At 47.7% G+C, this 20181-nt stretch overlaps 1 protein-coding gene across 3 annotated transcripts in view; it reads left to right on the forward strand.

The window, feature by feature from the left end:
• The window catches only part of CPXM1 (carboxypeptidase X, M14 family member 1), a 153370-nt gene extending 144134 nt beyond the window's left edge, over positions 1–9236 (forward strand). For 2 of the 3 annotated variants that reach the window (XM_073562826.1, XM_073562827.1), the window contains 9 exons: positions 2008–2158; positions 2748–2836; positions 2915–3038; positions 3592–3788; positions 3870–4049; positions 4821–5118; positions 5200–5339; positions 6776–6878; positions 7944–9236. In XM_073562826.1, coding sequence (XP_073418927.1) covers positions 2008–2158; positions 2748–2836; positions 2915–3038; positions 3592–3788; positions 3870–4049; positions 4821–5118; positions 5200–5339; positions 6776–6878; positions 7944–8203 — 1542 coding nt within the window. In that variant the 3' untranslated portion in view covers positions 8204–9236. The remainder of the gene's footprint in view (positions 1–2007; positions 2159–2747; positions 2837–2914; positions 3039–3591; positions 3789–3869; positions 4050–4820; positions 5119–5199; positions 5340–6775; positions 6879–7943) is intronic. The other variant, XM_073562828.1, reaches the window with a different exon arrangement.
• The last annotated feature ends 10945 nt before the right edge of the window (positions 9237–20181 follow it).

The raw sequence follows: 20181 nt of genomic DNA on the forward strand, positions 1-20181 counted from the left end.
CTTCTTGTTGGTAATGTCTCATCTTCTTCTTGGCAATGTCTTGTCTTCTTTTTGGCAATAAGTCATCTTCTCTTTGTAATATCCCAATATTCTTGATAATGTGTTGCCTTTTTCTTGTCAACGTCTCATCTTCTTTTTGGTAGTTTTCAATCTGGCCTCCGGCTGCACTAATCCACTGAAACTGCCCTAACTAAGGTCACCAATGACCTATCAACCGCCAAGGCCAAGCGACACTAATCTGTCCTCATCCTCCTGGACCTGTCCTCTTCCTTTGACACCGTGCACCACTCCCTATTACTACAGACCCTCTCATCTCTTGGCATCACAGACTTGGCCCATCTTAGATCTCGTTATACTTAACAGACCGGACATTCAGCGTCTCCTCCTTGCGCACCACCTCCTCACCTCGCCCCCTATCTGTCGGAGTCTCGCAAGGTTCAGTCCTAGGGCCCCTGCTCTTCTTCATTTACACCTTCGGCCTCGGATAGCTCAAAGAATCTCACGGCTTTCAGTATCACCTCTATGCTGATGAGAGAAAAGAGGGAGACACAAAAGCGCAAATAGGGTCTTATCAAACGTTACACAGAGTTGCCCACCAAGAGAACTACTCACCTGGTGAGAGTGAAGGAAAGACATATATTAATGGCGGCTGCTGCAGATCCACAGGTCAGTGCAGGACCTGGTTGAAGCATACACTTAGGTAGTATTTGTGGTATGTCCTGATGAAGGGGTCACCTGAACCCTGAAACGTGTAGAATAAACCACGCTGAAACCTCTACAATTTTTGGACTTCTTCTTGCGGCAGCACGGGGATGATCCTTCCTTCCTACCTATGCTCTATGCTGATGACACACAGATCTACATCTCTGGACCAGATATCACCGCCCTACTAACCAGAATCCCTCAATGTCTGTCCACTATTTCATCCTTCTCCACTAGATTTCTAAAACTTAATATGGACAAAACAGAATTCATCATCTTTCTCCCATCTCACTCGACCCCCCCTAACGGACCTATCCATTAAAGTAAACGTCTGCCCACACTCTCCAGTGCCACAAGCTCGCTGCCTCGGGGTTATCCTTGACACTGATCTCTCTTTCAAACCACATATACAAGCCCTTTCCACTTCCTGCCGACTTCAACTCAAAAACATTTCACGGATCCGTACATTCCTCAACCAAGAATCTGCAAAAACCCTAGTCAATGCCCTCATCATCTGCCGCCTTGACTACTGCAACCTCCTGCTCTGTGGCCTCCCCTCTAACACTCTCACACCCCTCCAATACATTCTGAACTCTGCTGCCCAACTAATCCACCTGTTCCCCTGCTATTCCCCGGCCTCTCCCCTCTGTCAATCCCTGCAGTGGCTCCCCATTACCCAAAGACTCCAGTTCAAAACCCTAACCATGACATACAAAGCCATCCAAAACCTGTGTCCTCCATACATCTGTGACCTCGTCTCCCGGTACTTACAGTACCTACACGCAACCTCCGAATCTCCTTCTCTACTCGCCTCTTATATCCTCTTCCCACAATCGCATACAAGATTTCTACCGCGCATCCCCCCTACTCTGGAACTCTTTAACACAACATATCAGACTCTCACCTACCATCGAAACCTTCAAAAAGAACCTGAAGACCGACCTCTTCTGACAAGCCTACAACCTGCAGCAACCACCGATCCAACAAACCGCTGCACGACCAGCTCTACCCTCGCCTACTGTATCCTCACCCATCCCGTTGTAGATTGTGAACCCTCGCGGGCAGGGTCCTCTCTCCTCCTGTACCAGTCGTGACTTGTATTGTTTAAGATTACTGTACACCCTTTTTATTATGTATACCCCTCCTCACATGTAAAGCGCCATGGAATAAATGGCGCTATAATAATAAATAATAATAATGTCTGGTCTTCTCCTTGGTAATGTCTTGTCACCTTCTTGGTAATGTCATGTCTGTTTCCTGTTAATGTCTCCTCTTCTTGTTAAAGTCAAATCTTTATTTTCTTAGATTTTTAAAGCCAATAAAGACCCCGAGACTCCAGTGCTCAACAAACTTCCCACCCCCATGGTCGGACGGTACATCAGGATCAACCCTCAGACGTGGTTTGAGAATGGTACCATTTGCTTGAGAGCTGAGATTATGGGGTGTCCTCTTCCAGGTGAGTAATCACATCAGATATCTCTGACATATCTACAAGAGCCTCCTTCTTCTTAATATCTCGGATAAAAAGCAAGATCTTGATAATTACATGACTGGTGAGAATATCTAGTGAGAAAGACATAACTACGTTTTGGTGTACTCCATGGTTCTTCTAGAGAGTTACAGTGAGGTGACCAGTATGTGGGCACCAGAGGTAGTCCTCTCCGTGGCTTCAAAAGATGCCGGTCAGTAGAAATACTAATTCGCAAGAGCAGAGCAGTGGTTTTTTAGAATGCCAGTGGATTTTTTGTGCTCTGGAGATTTCTGGCTTTGGCTGACTTTGTAGGCGCTTGCTCAGACCACCAGAATTTCCGCATACGAGGCCTTATTCTAACTGTCTAGGGTAAGAAGCATCAGCAAAGTATATAACTTTCTTAAAAAACTACAGAGAAAAGGTCAGACATTTATGCGGAGTAAAACCTTTCAGAACAATATAAATTTATCTCGAAACGAGAGACACAACTATGGCGTCAGTGCGCCATTACCATAGGAGATGTGAGTGGGGAGAGGACTCGGAGCTAATATGAGATTGTGTTTTTTTCACACAGATCCGAACACTGTTTTCATGTGGGAACAAGAACCGCAGCCGACCGACAAGCTGGAGTTCAAACACCACAACTACAAGGAGATGCGGAAGGTGACTATCATCACAACAGCAACCAAAGTCAGAACCGGCAAGTATCCAATGTCTGACGTAGAATCTCTGTCTTTTCAGCTGATGAAGAAGGTTAACGAGGACTGTCCCAATATCACTCGAGTCTACAGCATCGGCAAAAGCTACTTGGGGCTCAAGATGTATGTGATGGAGATATCGGACCACCCAGGAGAGCATGAACTGGGTAGGAGGAGGCCACATGGCAGTGCACGGGATAAGGCCCGGCTGCCCAACGACAGCACAGGGAACATGCAGAAGAAGAAAGGGAGAACACACAGGCCGTGACTAGAACCGACAGACAGTTCCCAAGTAACAGCGACATCCACAGTACCCCATAGCAACAGTGATATGCACAGTGCCCCCCATAACAACAGTGATATCCACAGTGCCCCCATAATAACAGTGATATCCACAGTGCCCCCATAATAAGTGACATCCACAGTGCCCCCATAATAAGTAATATCCACAGTGCCCCATACGACGTCACGCTGCCCCATGTGGTGCCCACTTTTCACTCCCGCACAGGTCACACCCTGACGAGTGTCCTCGACTCTGTGACAGTCGCTATCCTTCACGCTGTACAGTAGTAGACCCAGCAGACGGGAGGGTTGGGGGAGAGCAATGACACCTTCTTGCCTTCCACTATGATGGGTGCAGATCTCCTTGTCAGGTTGGAGCTCGCTGGTGGTCTAGCGGTCAGATATAACCCAGAAGAGTGATGATGTCTCACATTACAGGGGAGCCGGAGTTTCGCTATGTGGCCGGGATGCATGGGAACGAGGTCTTGGGTCGAGAGTTGATGTTGAACCTCATGGAATATCTGTGTCAGGAATACAAGAAAGAAAACCCAAGAATCCTGAGACTCATCACCGAGACCCGTATACATCTCCTGCCCTCCATGAACCCAGATGGATATGAAATAGCCTACAAACTGGTATGTACCTTCACTGGCCAACCCTACCCTGCCGGACCCCTCTGGCACTGGTCGAGCTGTCTCCTCCTCCTATCCTCCTAGGGCTCCGAGCTGTCTGGATGGGGCATTGGCCGCTGGAATTACCAGGGGCTTGATCTAAACCACAACTTTGCGGACCTGAACACCCCTCTGTGGGATGCAGAAGACAATGAGCAGGTTCCTGAGCATTTCCCCAACCATTATATCCCGATCCCTGAGTACTACACATATGAAAACGCAACGGTGAGTAACCAGAGGCTAGAGGATCCCATCGCATACAGCTGCAAAAACCTTACGTGGTGCCACCTCCAATCATGGAAGGGTTGTCCCATAAAGTCAGCCACTACAGGGGCAATGTAGTATTACACGCCGGTCACTCAAACAACATCCATGGAGTATAGAAAGCGGCTGCATAAACTGTCACACTGTAAACAGGTACTGAGTTAGGACTCCAGAGCTGAACTCACAGTTCTCCATGCCTCAGTTACTGAAATCTTACAGCATTCCCTGCATGTTCAGGGTTTGCAGGGCAATACATGCACTAGTAAGCGGTGTTACCCCATAGGCTTACTGATGGTATCCAATAACTATCAGCATTATAAATGCAGCTGTGGAGAATTGTGCAGAATCAGACAACTCTATAAGGAAGGAGCCGGATGTGACGCTAAAGTCCATAGGCATTCCATTCTGTAACCTTGCTTTCACAATGACATCACAGATGTAGGACATCTTCTCCCTTAGGCCCAGCTCAGACCACATCTGTGCCCCCATTCATGACTTTGTATGGATTCAGATGGGCGCCCCTGACAAAGCTTGATGCAGACGTGCCCTTGGAGCAAGTGACTTCTACATGAAGCCTTGGACTCCTTGTGATCATTTTTCTGGTCGAGTCCATTTCTTCAGCTGGACGCAGTAGCATGGCGTCTGACAGATTCAGATAAAAGGCAAAGACAGAGTCAGAGACATGATCTGAGTCCGGCCTGATGCAGTAAAGACAACCTTATTGTGTTTCAGGTGGCTCCAGAGACCCGCGCCATCATTGACTGGATGCAGAAAATCCCTTTTGTCCTCAGTGCCAACTTGCATGGTGGAGAGCTCGTTGTGTCCTATCCCTTTGACATGGCTCGTTCCTACTGGATGGCCAAGGAGCTGACCCCCACAGCAGATGACTCAATGTTTCGCTGGTTAGCCACGGTCTATGCCTCCAGCCACCGCATCATGGCCGATGACAACCGCAGGATTTGCCACTACGATAACTTCATTAGGGTCGGAAACATCATCAACGGAGCAAACTGGCACACAGTGGCCGGCAGTGAGTGAGATGTCCTCTCCGGTGAAGCTGCCACCACTGTCGGGCTCGCCTCTCAATGACCATGTCTTCTCTTGCGCTTAGGCATGAATGACTTCAGCTACCTTCACACCAACTGCTTTGAGGTAACGATAGAACTTTCTTGCGACAAATTCCCACACGAGGTGGAACTTCCGACCGAGTGGGAGAACAACAAGGAGTCTCTGCTTCTGTACATTGAGCAGGTCAGTAACTACTCCCTGTGCTCAGCTGTTTATAAAGCGTCCATTAGTGGGGGGGTGAAAATTGACATGCCTCCTAGGAGAAGCCTTGTCCATTATTTATACACTCTAAGTAAAAAGCTGCATTTACTAATCTGCAGGCTTCACAGCTGAAATCTCCCAGCAAATCTTCCCTGCTTGTTTAGCGTCTGGACAGAACATAGTCTCAGAATAGAAAACACAAGAATATCTGTAGTGGTTCGTGCATCCATCTGCTGTTCACACAGAGCTTTTGGGAGCGGATCCTCTTAAAAATGCTCCTCAAACTTATCTTTAAAAGCGTTCACAAAAGTAATTTGTTCCTATGAGCATTCACTTTAATGTTTCTACGAAGAAAAAGGTTGTGAAAAAACACCTGGTGGAAAAAGGAGGGCATGTCACATTACTTCAAGAGGATCCTGAAAAGACCTCCTTACTAGACCCTGTCCAATCAAGAGGCTGCAAAAAAAATGATGAAGGAAAAAAAATCTGTTCCAAAACTCTTCTGGAAACCAAAAACTTCTCTAAAACCTCCCAAGACTACCCCGAGTTTTCCAAGGCGATGATGATTGAGAAAAAGCCACCTTTTTTTGTCCTGAAGCGGCGGCGCTGACGATTTCCTGAAGAAAGTTCTGTTTGAAACACTTTTGGTTTGAACTTTGGACATAGCACAACTGCTCCAGGTATCATAGGAGGAGGTGTCTGTTCACAAGCTTTGCTGACTGTCTCCAGTGACAAGCAGCAGAATTGTAAACACAGCTCTGGAGTTTAAGGGTAGTTTTTTTTTTAGGAGGTTTTGTAGAAAACAGTGGAAACTCTCCCAATCCTCCTCAAAAACTTGAAGGTGCTGCTCAGTTTCTGCCCTGAAAACTCTGCAAAAAGACTATGTGTGCCTTCACACAGATTGTTACTCGGGACTAGAGATGACCAATTTTGTCTTTTTTAGGGTCGAGTCGGTTTTCATGAAACCCGACTTTCTCAAAAGTCGAGTCGAACGAAATCGGCCGACTATAGGAAAAAGTCGGGAAATACGAAACCCAATGCAAGACAATGGGGAGAAAAGTCGACTGTAAACACACCTGGCATGAATTTTAACCCCAGAGGCGGCAAAATCTCTCTCTCTCTCTTCTCTCTCTCCCTCTCCCTCTATCTCTCCCACTCCCACTCCAGCTACGCTCCGCTTCTCTCATTGGCTGAAAAAAGTCACGTGCAAGCATTCGGCGAAACCCGACTTTGAAGCTTGGGTCGCCGACCGCATGGCCAACTTCACACTGTTGGCGAAAGTCGGCGACTTTTGAATCTGACCGACCTGTTTCGCTCAACTTTACTCGGGACAATTCACGTTGGTTCTTGTTAGAGGACGGGTGTCACATCAATTACGTAATCTGATGTAGAAAACTACAGTTTGTCTCCTTTTTAAGGTGCATCGTGGGATTAAAGGTGTTGTGCGCGATAAAGATACTAACCAAGGAATCCCCGAGGCGGTCATAATGGTGGATGGGATCAACCATGACATCCGCACAGGTACAAGTCTATGCATTCTGTACGACAGTAAAAACTTCTGTAAAGCGAAAACAGCGTAAAAAGTATACACAACATCCAAGATCAAATCAACTTATTCCCCCCCCAAAGCAAAAACCTTGGATTAAGATAAGAAAAAATTAGCATGAAAACGAGACATAACAGTTGACTACTTCAGGTCCTAAACATTGGCCAAGAGACCTGGAGAAAAGGTGCAAGTCACATCTGTGGAAAATGTAGAGATGGAATAGGAAGACCAAGAAATATCAGTAATGAGCAACAGAAATCCATAAAATGTAGTAATGAAAGAAAAGAAAGACAGTAAGCATCAGCCCCCATGTTCTTCCATATGTAACCCAGAATGTCCACCTCTCCATGCTTATTAATGGGAAGGGATATCTCCTTTGGATTCAGATCACGCAGATATCACCTTCAAGCTTCCAAACTCAACTTCCAACTCTAATTTGGGTGGCTGAGTGGCCCATACTTGTGTCCCTCACAACATATACGGCTCAGTCATATAAACTGGACCTTGAGAAGTCGCTTAAAATGTCATGGGGCAACAGACCAATCTCCTGGCCTACTTCTCCTACTACAAGCCTCTTTATGAACATTAGAAAGTTTCCACATGGGGCAAAAGACGGGCCAACTTCTCAGAGACGTCTTCTGCATCCAGCTTAGTACTTTAGAAAGTTCTTAGAGCTCCTCTTCCCACATAGGACAACAGGCTGGTCTCCCGGTCTGTTTCTCAGCCTACACGCCTGTGTACATACTGTACATGACAACGTTCTTTCGGCTTTTACCCCCACATGGGTTAACAGACAAGATTTCAAGTCTACTTCTCAGCCTGCACGTGTATATACTTAATCAGCAAGTTCTCTGGGTTTTTTACTTCTCAGGCGGTCACACACTGGTATCCCTGGCCTGTTTCCATGTTACATGTAAAGGTACAAAGCAAAAACAAGGCAGAGTAGAGAAGGAGGATCCCGAGTACATCATGAGATACCTGATGATGACTCCATATTGTGTTGTATGTTCTAACACATAATATTGTGTGTTCTGTTCTAGCCACTGATGGAGATTACTGGCGCCTTCTGAACCCAGGAGAATATGAGGTCACTGCAAAAGCAGAAGGATATCACCAATCTACTAAGTCCTGTCACGTCTCTTATGAAGACCGCCCAACCATCTGTGATTTCTACATATCCAAGACTCCAAAGCAACGCCTGAAGGAGCTGCTGGCCAATGGAAAGAAACTGCCCAAAGAGCTTCTACTGCGCCTCCGTCAGCTGAGGAACCGCAAGCTGAAAGCCAAGAGCCCCAAGTGAATGGCTGGAACCAATGACCAAAGAAACCAGCAGATGAGAAAAGGCAGAGTCTGACCACCCAACAAATCCAAGTCCCTCAGACTGATATAACCTTTAGGTCTTCTGTTTCCCACTGTAGAACTGGGAAAGCTGGAAAACCGTTTCCGACATTTATGGTAGAGAAGCTGCTAAATGCTTAATGCAAGCGGGGAAGATGGAGTCCTGGGGGTCATACTGTAAGATAAGGTTGTAGTGGCTACATCAGGTTGTCCTTTCTGGACGAGAAGCCTGCAGCTAATCCAATCCGGTATAATGAACAATTTCTTCGTAGAGACAACCTGGAAGAATGTAAGGATCCTCTACGTCCCGTAGAGGCTGCCGGCTAGAATCTATTCTCTAGAAATGTTAATGTATACAAAGATCAGGTTCCATCTAACGACCTATCTGTGAAAATGCTACGAGGGCATGTCCATTAGCCCTCACTCACTATTCATGTGGTAGTGAGGCCTGCCAGTCTTCATAAAGGAGACATTACCGCACTAGGTACACTCACCGAAACATTTTGAAGGCACTTCCTTAAAAACTATCTCCATTGGCTCCACAATGTCCCCAACTTCATGATCAGCCCCCATATTGCATTTTCTTTCACAATGTCTTGTTTAGGGATTACCCTGACCTCAGGATTCCTTGCACAAGTCTGTGCGGCCTATAGTGGCAGTCTGTTGTACAGCAGACAGAACATCCAATGATGACTTTTTCCATACCTGCGGCTCCACGAGTTGATCTGGTTATTTCCCCCCCGCCAAAAAAAAAGAAGGGCAACTAGATCTAAAATTACCACCAGAAAGAAATGAGCAGTGGAGCCAGGCTTTAAGCGAGTGTGCGCCATGACTCTGGAAGACGTGAATATACTGACTGTGATGTTCAGGCGGGCTGTGCCTGCGCAGAACAAGTCATGAACAGAAATTACATGGATGCTGGCATTGATCTATATCTATGTACTTGCTAGTCAAGTGATATCAGTATGAGTCGATAATAAATATTACCTCTTCTATCTGTGTCTGTGACTGGATGCTAAACTCCACACAGTGCCCCCATACAGTACCCAGGGGTCCTCCACACGGTGCCCGAGGGGGGCTCCAGATTGTGCCCGAGGGAGGGGGACTGCACAGTGCCCACATACAGTACCGGGGGGGCCTCCACATGGTGCCCGAGGGGGCATTGACTCCACACTGTGCCTGAGGGAGGGGGGAATCCACATATGCCCCGATACAGTACCAGGGGGGCCTCCACACTATGCCCAAGGGGGGTGGGGGACTCCACACTGTGCCCGAGGGGGGTGGGGAACTCCACACTGTGCCCGAGGGGGGTGGGGGCAACTCCACATGTGCCCCCTTACGTACCCGTGGAACATCCACACAGTGCCCGCATACAGTACCCGGAGGTCCTCCACACGGTGCCTGAGGGGAGAGGGTGGACTCCACACTGTCCGAGGGAGGTGGGGACGACTCCACATGTGCCCGCATACAGTACCCGGGGGGGGGCTCCACTGTAGAGGGAAGACTCCACACTGTGCCCGGGGAGGGCCGGCTCCTCACGGTGCCCCCATACAGTACCGGGGTGGGCCTCCACATGGTGCCCGAGAGGGAAGACTCCACACTGTGCCTGAGGGAAATGGGGGACGACTCCACATGTGCCCGCATACAGTACCCGGGGGGCCTCCATATGGTACCCGAGAGGGAAGACTCCACACTGTGTCCGAGGGAGGGAGGGACTCCACACTGTGCCCGAGGGGGAGGACGACTCCACACGGTGCCCCCATACAGTACCGGGGGAATCTCCACATGGTGCCCGAGGGGGGACTCCATACAGGACGAGGGGGACTCCACACTGTGCCCGAGGGGGGGCCCACACGGTGCCCCCATACAGTACTGGGGGGCCTCCACATGATCCCCCGGGGGGGACGGACTCCACACTGTGCCCGAGGGAGGTGGGGGACTCCACACTGTGCCCGAGGGAGGGAGGGACTCCACACTGTGCCCGAGGGGGAGGACACGGTGCCCCCATACAGTACCGGGGGGATCTCCACATGGTGCCCGAGGGGGGACTCCATACAGGAAGAGGGGGACTCCACACTGTGCCCGAGGGGGGGGGCCCACACGGTGTCCCCATACAGTACTGGGGGGGCCTCCACATGATGGCCGAGGGGGGACGGACTCCACACTGTGCACGTTGGAGGTGGAGGACTCCACACTGCCCTAGGGAGGGGGACTCCACACTGTGCCCGGGGGGGGGCAACTCCACATGTGCCCCCATACAGTACCCGGGGGGCCTCCACACCTTTCCCGATGGAGGGGGGGCCTCCACCTGATGCCCTAGAAGGATGGACTCCACACAGTGCCTGGGGGACCTCCAAATGGTGCCTGAGGGGGGGGACCGCCATACAGTATCTCCATATAGAATCATAGAATCATAGAATCGTAGAGTTGGAAGGGACCTCCTGGGCCATCTGGTCCAACCCCCTGCTCAAAGCAGGATTCGCTAAATCATCCCAGTCAGATGTCTGTCCAGCCTCTGTTTGAAGACTTCCATTGAAGGAGAACTCACCACTTCTCGTGGCAGCCTGTTCCACTCATTGATCACTCTAACTGTCAAAAAGTTTTTTCTAATATCTAATCTGTGTCTCCTCCCATTCAGTTTCATCCCATTGCTTCTAGTCTTTCCTTGTGCAAATGAGAATAAAGTTGATCCTTCTACAATGTGACAGCCCTTTAGATATTTGTAGACAGCTATTAAGTCTCCTCTCAGTCTTCTCTTTTGCAAACTAAACATTCCCAAATCCTGCAACCTTTCCTCATAAGACAGGGTTTGCAGACCGGTCACCATTCTGGTCGCTCTTTTCTGAACTTGCTCCAGTTTGTTGATGTCTTTTTTAAAATGTGGTGCCCAAAACTGGACACAATATTCCAGATGAGGTCTGACCAAAGAGGAGTAGAGGGAAATAATGACTTCACGTGATCTAGACTGTATGCTTCTGTTAATACATCCTAGAATTGCATTTGCCTTTTTTGCTTCTGCATCACACTGTTGACTCATATTCAGTCTGTGATCTATTAGTATACCCAAGTCTTTTTCACATGTGCTGTCACTTAGCCCTATTCCTCCCATTCTATATATGCTTTTTTCATTTTTATTGCCCAGATGTAGTACTTTGCATTTTTCCCTGTTAAAAACCATTCTGTTTGTTGCTGCCCACTTCTCCAGTTTATTTATATCTTTTTGAATCCTCTCTCTCTCTTCTCTAGTATTAGCTATCCCTCCTAGCTTTGTGTCATCAGCAAATTTAATCAGTTCACCCTCAATTCCTTCATCTAAATCGTTGATAAAGATGTTGAACAATACAGGGCCCAGGACAGAGCCCTGTGGTACCCCACTTGAGACATTCTTCCAACTGGATGTGCAGCCATTTACGACCACTCTTTGGGTCCGATCACTAAGCCAGTTATGAATCCACCTAACAGTTGCCTTGTCCATTCCATACTTAGTCATTTTTTCAATAAGGATTGTATGAGATACTTTGTCAAATGCTTTGCTGAAGTCAAGATATACTATATCTACAGCATTTCCTTGATCCACCCAATCAGTAATACCATCATAGAAGGAAATTAAATTAGTCTGACATGACTTATTAGTTACAAACCCATGCTGACTCTGTTTAATCACTTCATTCTTATCCAGGTATTGACATACATGTTGTTTAATAATTTGTTCAAAGATCTTTCCTGGTATAGAAGTCAGACTCACCGGCCTATAGTTGCTTGGGTCCACCTTCTTCCCCTTTTTGAAGATAGGAACAACATTTGCTCTTCTCCAGTCTTCTGGGACTTCTCCTGTTCTCCAAGAATTTTCAAAGATTATGGAGAGGGGTTCAAAAATTTCTTCTGCTATCTCCTTCAGTACTCTGGGGTGTAATTCATCTGGACCTGGAGACTTGAATTCATTTAGGTTAGCTAAGTGTTTCCTCACAATCTTTCTGTTTATAGATATCCTGGATTCTTCTATTCCCTTAATAGGACAGTGAATAACAGTTGATGTTACATTTCCTTTCTGAGAGAAAACAGATGCAAAATAGGAATTTAAAAGTTCAGCCTTCTCAACATCCTGTCTTACCATTTCATCATTTTCATCCTGTAAAAATCCTATAGCATCTTTGACTTTTCTTTTACTTTTGACATATCCCCAAAATCCTTTATTATTGCTTTTGACATCTCTTGCAAGCCTCAATTCATTTTCAGCTTTAGTAATCTGATTTGTGCCCTGCAGGTTCTGCAGACAGCATTATATTCTTCTTTAGATATGCCTCCCTCTTTCCATTTTATAAACATTTTTTTCTTCCTTTTTAGCATGTGCTTAAGTTCTGTGTTCATCCATCCTGGTTTCCTTAACTGCTTCCTATTCTTCCCTCTTTTCGGAATTGTTAACAACTGTGCTTTGAGAATTTCATTTTTCAAGATTTCCCATCCCTCCTGGACATTTTTGTCTTTTAGGATATCCAGCCATTGGATCCCTCCAATTCTCTTTCTGAATCCCTTAAAATCTGCCTTTCTGAAATCTAACCTTGACGTCTGAGTCTTCACAGGTCTTCCGCCTCTAGTTATCCAAAATTCTAAAATAGCATGGTCGCTACCTCCTAGGGTCCCAGCCACTTTTACCTCCTCAACCATTTCCTCCCTGTTTATAAGGATTAGATCCAAGGTAGCAGTTCCCCTTGTTTTCTCCTTTACCTTTTGGAAGATAAAGTTGTCAGCAAGAGAGGATAAGAATTTCCTTGACCTGTTAGTTTTGCCTGAGAGAGATTCCCAACAAATGTCTGGATAGTTGAAATCTCCCATGACAACTATGTCATATTTTTTGGAGAACTTGGCCATTTGATGCATAAAGAGTTCATCCATATCTTCAGCTTGCACAGGCGGCCTGTAGTAAATGCCTACAATGGTGTCCTTTCCATTGTTCTGTCCTTGTATTCTTACCCAAACAGTTTCCACAGAACTCCCAGTCTCTGAAGATTCAATCTCTGTGCAGATATACGCGTTTCTAACATACAATGCGACTCCTCCTCGTTTATCAAGTCTGTTTCTTGCAAATAAGTTGTATCCTTCTAGTCTTGTATTCCAATCATGTGTATTGTCCCACCAAGTTTCAGTGATTCCAATGACATCATATTTCTTTTCCTGTGTTAGTAGTTCCAATTCTCCTTGTTTGTTGCCCATGCTTTGTGCATTAGTATAGAAACATTTTAGTTTGTGATTGGTTTCTCTTTCTCCAATATTTTTATTAATTAGATTCTTTCGTCTTTGTTCTTCCTTTCCACTTCTAATAGCAGAGTTCTCAATAGCATTTGTCAGGTGTATGGCTTTTTCTGGTCTTTTGCTTCCCTTCCCATGTTGTTCTAGTTTAAAGCTCTCCTTACAAGTGTAGCAAGGCGACTTCCAAATACATGCTTTCCAGTCTTCGTAAGGTGCACCCCATCTCTAGCAAGTAGTCCATCGTATAAGTAGTTCACTCCGTGATCCAGAAATCCAAATCGTTGCTGACGGCACCATCGACGTAGCCAGTTGTTCACCTGCAGAATCTTATTCCACCTCCTTGTTCCATGGCCATCCACTGGGAGGATGGAAGAGAAGACCACCTGCGCTCCCAGTTCTTTCACTTTCTTGCCTAAGTCTTCAAAGTCTCTGCAGATGGTTTCCAGGTCGTTTCTTGCGGTGTCATTTGTCCCCACATGTAGTAGCAGGAATGGGTAGTCATCTGTAGGTCTGAAGAGTCCTGATATCCTGTCAGACACATCTTTAATTTTTGCACCTGGAAGACAGCACATTTCTCTTGTAGTTATATCCGGTCTGCAGATAGCGGCCTCTGTTCCTCTCAACAGGGAATCCCCCATGACCACCACTCTCCGTTTCTTCTTCACAACATTTTTCTTTCTCCATCCAGGAGGACTCTGAAGGCGTACAAGGTTGCTGTTTGTTGGCAAAGTCTTATCCTGATGTATTTCTTCATCGTTTTCCTGCGTGAGAGCCTGGTACTGGTTTCTGAGCAGTATGGGTGCTGACTGCCTCCTGATCCTCCTGCTTCTCTGGGTCACATGTCTCCATTCCTCTGTTTCTTCAGGTGCACTTCGAATATATATATTGCACAAGGGGGCCTCTATCCGGGCGCAGTCTCTACGGTGTAAATCTAGTGACAACATTCTGCATACAGAGAGTTCCCCCTAGTGGAGGATCCATGGTGGAGTCAGAAGTCCAAATCTGTGACCCTATAATTACATTATTATACTGCTCAGCACTGGAGGACGGATGCGTTAAAAACAAACATCTGCTCAGAGGAAAATCAGACTTATAGAGTTTGAGATTTAATAACAAAAGACGACAAGAAGTTAATAAGAGAGTAAATTACATAAAAAGAGCCTGACTGTCCCGGTTCCACCCCTCAGGGTGTCAGGGGTGCAGTTACTGACAGCTCGGCCATCCGATCTGGTTCAGGGGCGTGCTGAGCTGTCGGTGTGTTGATTGACAGCTTGACTAGCCAATCTGTGACTGCGGTGCGTCGGCTGTCTCAGGTGTTCACTATCCCCGGTAATGGCCATGCTTCTTATCTCACCAGCTTCTCGCAGACCACTGCCAGACGTACATTCATCTTGTGAGGTTTGTGCTCTCTTTGCCTTGTGTTCTATATGATTGATCTGTGGCCTGACCTTGGACTTCGTTCTGACAATCCGCCTGTTTAACCCCTTCAGCTCTGATCCGTTATCCTCCCGGTACTCTGACCTCGAAACATTACCTGACTACGCTTTTGTCTCTTCCTTCTGTTTGTGACGTACCCTCCTGACTTCTGACCTTGGACTCCTTGACCACTCCTGACTCACGCTTGACTGTGAGAAGCGACTAGCGTCACACTGGCTCTAAATTACATATGCATCTGCAGAATAAATCACATGTACGACCACCACACAATCGATCCCAATGGTCTGCAGATAATGATCTCATGTGTAAGGTTAGCATGGGATCCAGCCCTGAGACATCAGGAGAGTCTGTCACTAAGATCATATATGGCGACACCAGGAGAACCTGAGATCAGAGACGTCTGCACCCAGTCCTGTCAGATCAGGAAACCCTGCCCAAGATCCGGTCCTGTCATATCATGAAAACCAGCACCAAAGATCCAGTCCTGTCAGATCAGGAAACCCTGCCCAAAGATCCAGTCCTGTGTGATTAGGAAACTCTGTAGTAAAAATCCAGTTCTGTGTGATCAGGAAACCCTGCACCCAAAATCAAGTCCCGTCAGATCAGGAAACAATTCCCAAAGATCCAATCCTGTGAGATCAGGAAACCCTGCTCCAAGGATCCAATCCTGCGAGATCAGGAAACCCTGCGCCAAGGATCCAATCCTGTGAGATCAGGAAACCCTGCGCCAAGGATCCAATCCTGTGAGATCAGGAAACCCTGCTCCAAGGATCCAATCCTGTGAGATCAGGAAACCCTGCGCCAAGGATCCAATCCTGTGAGATCAGGAAACCCTGCTCCAAGGATCCAATCCTGTAAGATCAGGAAACCCTGCGCCAAGGATCCAATCCTGTGAGATCAGGAAACCCTGTGTCATGGTCACTGTGTGTCTGGGCGCAGGTGTTACCGCAAGGCGAACCCATAACACACGTGACCCTGGATACAGCGCCTCCAGTGGGGCGAATTTAAATAATAAAACGTGCAGATGGATACACCGCCTCCACCTGGCGAATTTAGGTATTACACGTTAATAAACATTCTGGAAACCCCGCCTCCAGTACGGCGAATTTAAATAATAAGGGGGACCTGGGAAACATTAACAGTGGTGGGCCCTGCTATAGGGAAAAGGGAATTGGAGACCTCCTGAGCTCCCCTGAGCCAGTGTCCCTGCACTCCTAACGTTCCCTATGCCGGTTCCGCACCGGGCGCCGCACGCGTACCTCAACGCCCTTGCTCGCCCTGACCCTAAACCCTCACTAGGGAATAGGTCTGTGCGGAAACTAATCCCACCACTGCACTAACAACACACATGAGGGAAAGAAACAATACAGGGGGACACCACTTAGCTTTATGCTCTGTGCTTATGCTCCTGCAACAGAGCCCTCCACCTGCGTGCGTCTTCTCCTCCACCCAGATCCATCACCATAACAGGATCCTGCACCATAGTGCTGCATAGGAGCAGAGTCCACCACCAGTTGCTGCTGCTTAGTAACAGAGTCCCAAGGATGAGTTCAGCTTCTGCCACGAAGTCAAGCATGCTTGAGTCCAGCTCAGCAGCCAAGTCCCACATGGTGAGTGCCACTCTCCATAGTAGCCACTCCACCAGTCCATGCAGACACTTCCCGCTGACACCATCACTGCGACCCCACCACGCCATGCCAGCCCTTCGTCCAGACACCATAGCTGACACACGTCCCCCCTGACTAAGCTGCACAGGACTCTTCCTCAGCTCCATCCTTCCACCAGGCTCTCACCAACTCAGAATCAAAGAATGAATCAATATCACCAGCCGTGATTGCACACCCTGAGACTCCATAATAGAGCCCCACACCTGATTCCTAATTACGTGCACATTAAACTGAAACCTAAGGTGCGATACCACTAACCACCACCGGGGACAGTCAAGTCACCTTGGCCACTTGCCAAAAGGAAAAAAAAGCTCAAACAGTGCTTTTAAAACTGTCAGATCACTTCAGATCATGACAGTACCCCCTCCTTAATGAGGGGCCTCTGGACCCTCAAGACCACTCCTCATTAGGGAAACACCTACAGCGGAGACGCCCAGATCCTGAGTTCACTCACCACTACCTGACACTTCAGGTTTATGACAACACACCGCTGGTATTGGCAATAAAGTTCATATTGGAGGCACCACTCATCTCCACAGCGCCGACCTGGGGAACGAGTTTATGTATGTGTATGTTTGTTTGTTATGAGCTGATCAGGCTCCACAACACACTTCCACAAGATGATTTTTGGTGGCACACATACATGCTCGTTCACACACAGGTCCGGACCTGAACGTTTATTGCACACATTCGTTTGTCATAAATTTGGTGAACTCATTCTGGACTCGAAAACAGAGGCGTCCCCCTGCTGTCACCACACTCACAACCCCGCTATTCACCAAGGGACACCACCCTCCAACCCTTTCACCATGAGGTCTACGCCTCCCAGGGTTGGTTAATAGCGAGGGGTAAGATTTGTCCCTACTCCCCTACAGCACACCTGCTGCTCACACCTGGAGGAGAAGGGCACCGGAATATGGAGGAAATACAGTGGGGCAAAAAAGTATTTAGTCAGTCAGCAATAGTGCAAGTTCCACCACTTAAAAAGATGAGAGGCGTCTGTAATTTACATCATAGGTAGACCTCAACTATGGGAGACAAACTGAGAAAAAAAAATCCAGAAAATCACATTGTCTGGTTTTTTTTTCATTTTATTTGCATATTATGGTGGAAAATAAGTATTTGGTCAGAAACAAGCAATCAAGATTTCTGGCTCTCACAGACCTGTAACTTCTTCTTTAAGAGTCTCCTCTTTCCTCCACTCATTACCTGTAGTAATGGCACCTGTTTAAACTTGTTATCAGTATAAAAGACACCTGTGCACACCCTCAAACAGTCTGACTCCAAACTCCACTATGGTGAAGACCAAAGAGCTGTCAAAGGACACCAGAAACAAAATTGTAGCCCTGCACCAGGCTGGGAAGACTGAATCTGCAACAGCCAACCAGCTTGGAGCGAAGAAATCAACTGTGGGAGCAATAATTAGAAAATGGAAGACATACAAGACCACTGATAATCTCCCTCGATCTGGTGCTCCACTTAAAATCCCACCCCGTGGGGTCAGAATGATCACAAGAACGGTGAGCAAAAATCCCAGAACCACGCGGGGGGACCTAGTGAATGAACTGCAGAGAGCTGGGACCAATGTAACAAGGCCTACCATAAGTAACACACTACGCCACCATGGACTCAGATCCTGCAGTGCCAGACGTGTCCCACTGCTTAAAGCCTGTACATGTCCGGGCCCGTCTGAAGTTTGCTAGAGAGCATTTGGATGATCCAGAGGAGTTTTGGGAGAATTTCCTATGGTCTGATGAAACCAAACTGGAACTGTTTGGTAGAAACACAACTTGTCGTGTTTGGAGGAAAAAGAATACTGAGTTGCATCCATCAAACACCATACCTACTGTAAAGCATGGTGGTGGAAACATCATGCTTTGGGGCTGTTTCTCTGCAAAGGGGCCAGGATGACTGATCCGGGTACATGAAAGAATGAATGGGGCCATGTATCGTGAGATTTTGAGTGCAAACCTCCTTCCATCAGCAAGGGCATTGAAGATGAAACGTGGCTGGGTCTTTCAACATGACAATGATCCAAAGCACACCGCCAGGGCAACGAAGGAGTGGCTTCGTAAGAAGCATTTCAAGGTCCTGGAGTGGCCTAGCCAGTCTCCAGATCTCAACCCTATAGAAAACCTTTGGAGGGAGTTGAAAGTCCGTGTTGCCAAGCGAAAAGCCAAAAACATCACTGCTCTAGAGGAGATCTGCATGGAGGAATGGGCCAACATACCAACAACAGTGTGTGGCAACCTTGTGAAGACTTACAGAAAACGTTTGACCTCTGTCATTGCCAACAAAGGATATATCACAAAGTATTGAGATGAAATTTTGTTTCTGACCAAATACTTATTTTCCACCATAATATGCAAATAAAATGAAAAAAAAACAGACAATGTGATTTTCTGGATTTTTTTTTCTCAGTTTGTCTCCCATAGTTGAGGTCTACCTATGATGTAAATTACAGACGCCTCATCTTTTTAAGTGGTGGAACTTGCACTATTGCTGACTGACTAAATACTTTTTTGCCCCACTGTATATACTCACTGGCCGCCTCCACACGGCCAGGAGGGGCGGCTTCTTCGGTGGTATTTGAAGATTTGGCGTCAGCCCCGCGGACTATCACCAGTCTGCTCACTACAGGGACGTACCCCTTCACCTCGGGGAACCCCAGACAGCACCATGGGGACACCAATTCCACCCACCTGTCTGGTTACGTCCGCCTGTATGAACAAGTCCCGCTCCCCAGCAGCGACTCTAGGGGGCACTTTGCCAGAGCCGCAGGAATATGGAGGAAAAATACACTCGCTGGTCGCCTCCACACGACCAGGAGGGGGCAGCTTCTTCAATGGTATGGAAGATTTGGCATAAACCCCGTGGACTATCACACCAGTCTGCTCACCACAGGGATGTACCCCTTCACCTCGGGGAATACCAGGCAGCTCCGTGGGGCACCATTCCTCCCACCTGCCTGGGTACCTCCCCGTGCACGAGCAAGTCCCGCTCCCCAGCAGCGACTCTAGGGGGCTTTTTGCCAAACGCCGCCATATCGATTTCCTGGTAGTCTGAGCAGAGGCCCCAGACCCTGATAACTGCTGCTGCAGCGGCTCTAACACACCATGCCGCTCCTCACTCGCCTCAGTGAGGCCCGGCAGCAATTACCCACAGGTCTCCACATGGCCAAGGCTCACCAGAAAAAAAAAAGTTGGGCTGGTGATAATGTCACGGTCACGTGTGTCTGGGCGCAGGTGTTACCACAAGGCGAACCCATAACACACGTGACCCTGGATACAGCGCCTCCAGTGGGGCGAATTTAAATAATAAAACGTGCAGATGGATACACCGCCTCCACCTGGCGAATTTAGGTATTACACGTTAATAAACATTCTGGAAACCCCGCCTCCAGTACAGCGAATTTAAATAATAAGGGGGACCTGGGAAACATTAACAGTGGTGGGCCCTGCGATAGGGAAAAGGGAAGTGGAGACCTTCTGAGCTCCCCTGAGCCAGTGTCCCTGCACTCCTAACGTTCCGCACTCTATGCCGGTTCCGCACCGGGCGCCGCACGCGTACCTCAACGCCCTAGCTCGCC

The sequence above is a fragment of the Dendrobates tinctorius genome, unplaced genomic scaffold (assembly GCF_039654945.1).
Source record: "Dendrobates tinctorius isolate UK_male_01 unplaced genomic scaffold, ASM3965494v1 ptg000367l, whole genome shotgun sequence".
Lineage (NCBI taxonomy): Eukaryota > Metazoa > Chordata > Amphibia > Anura > Dendrobatidae > Dendrobates > Dendrobates tinctorius.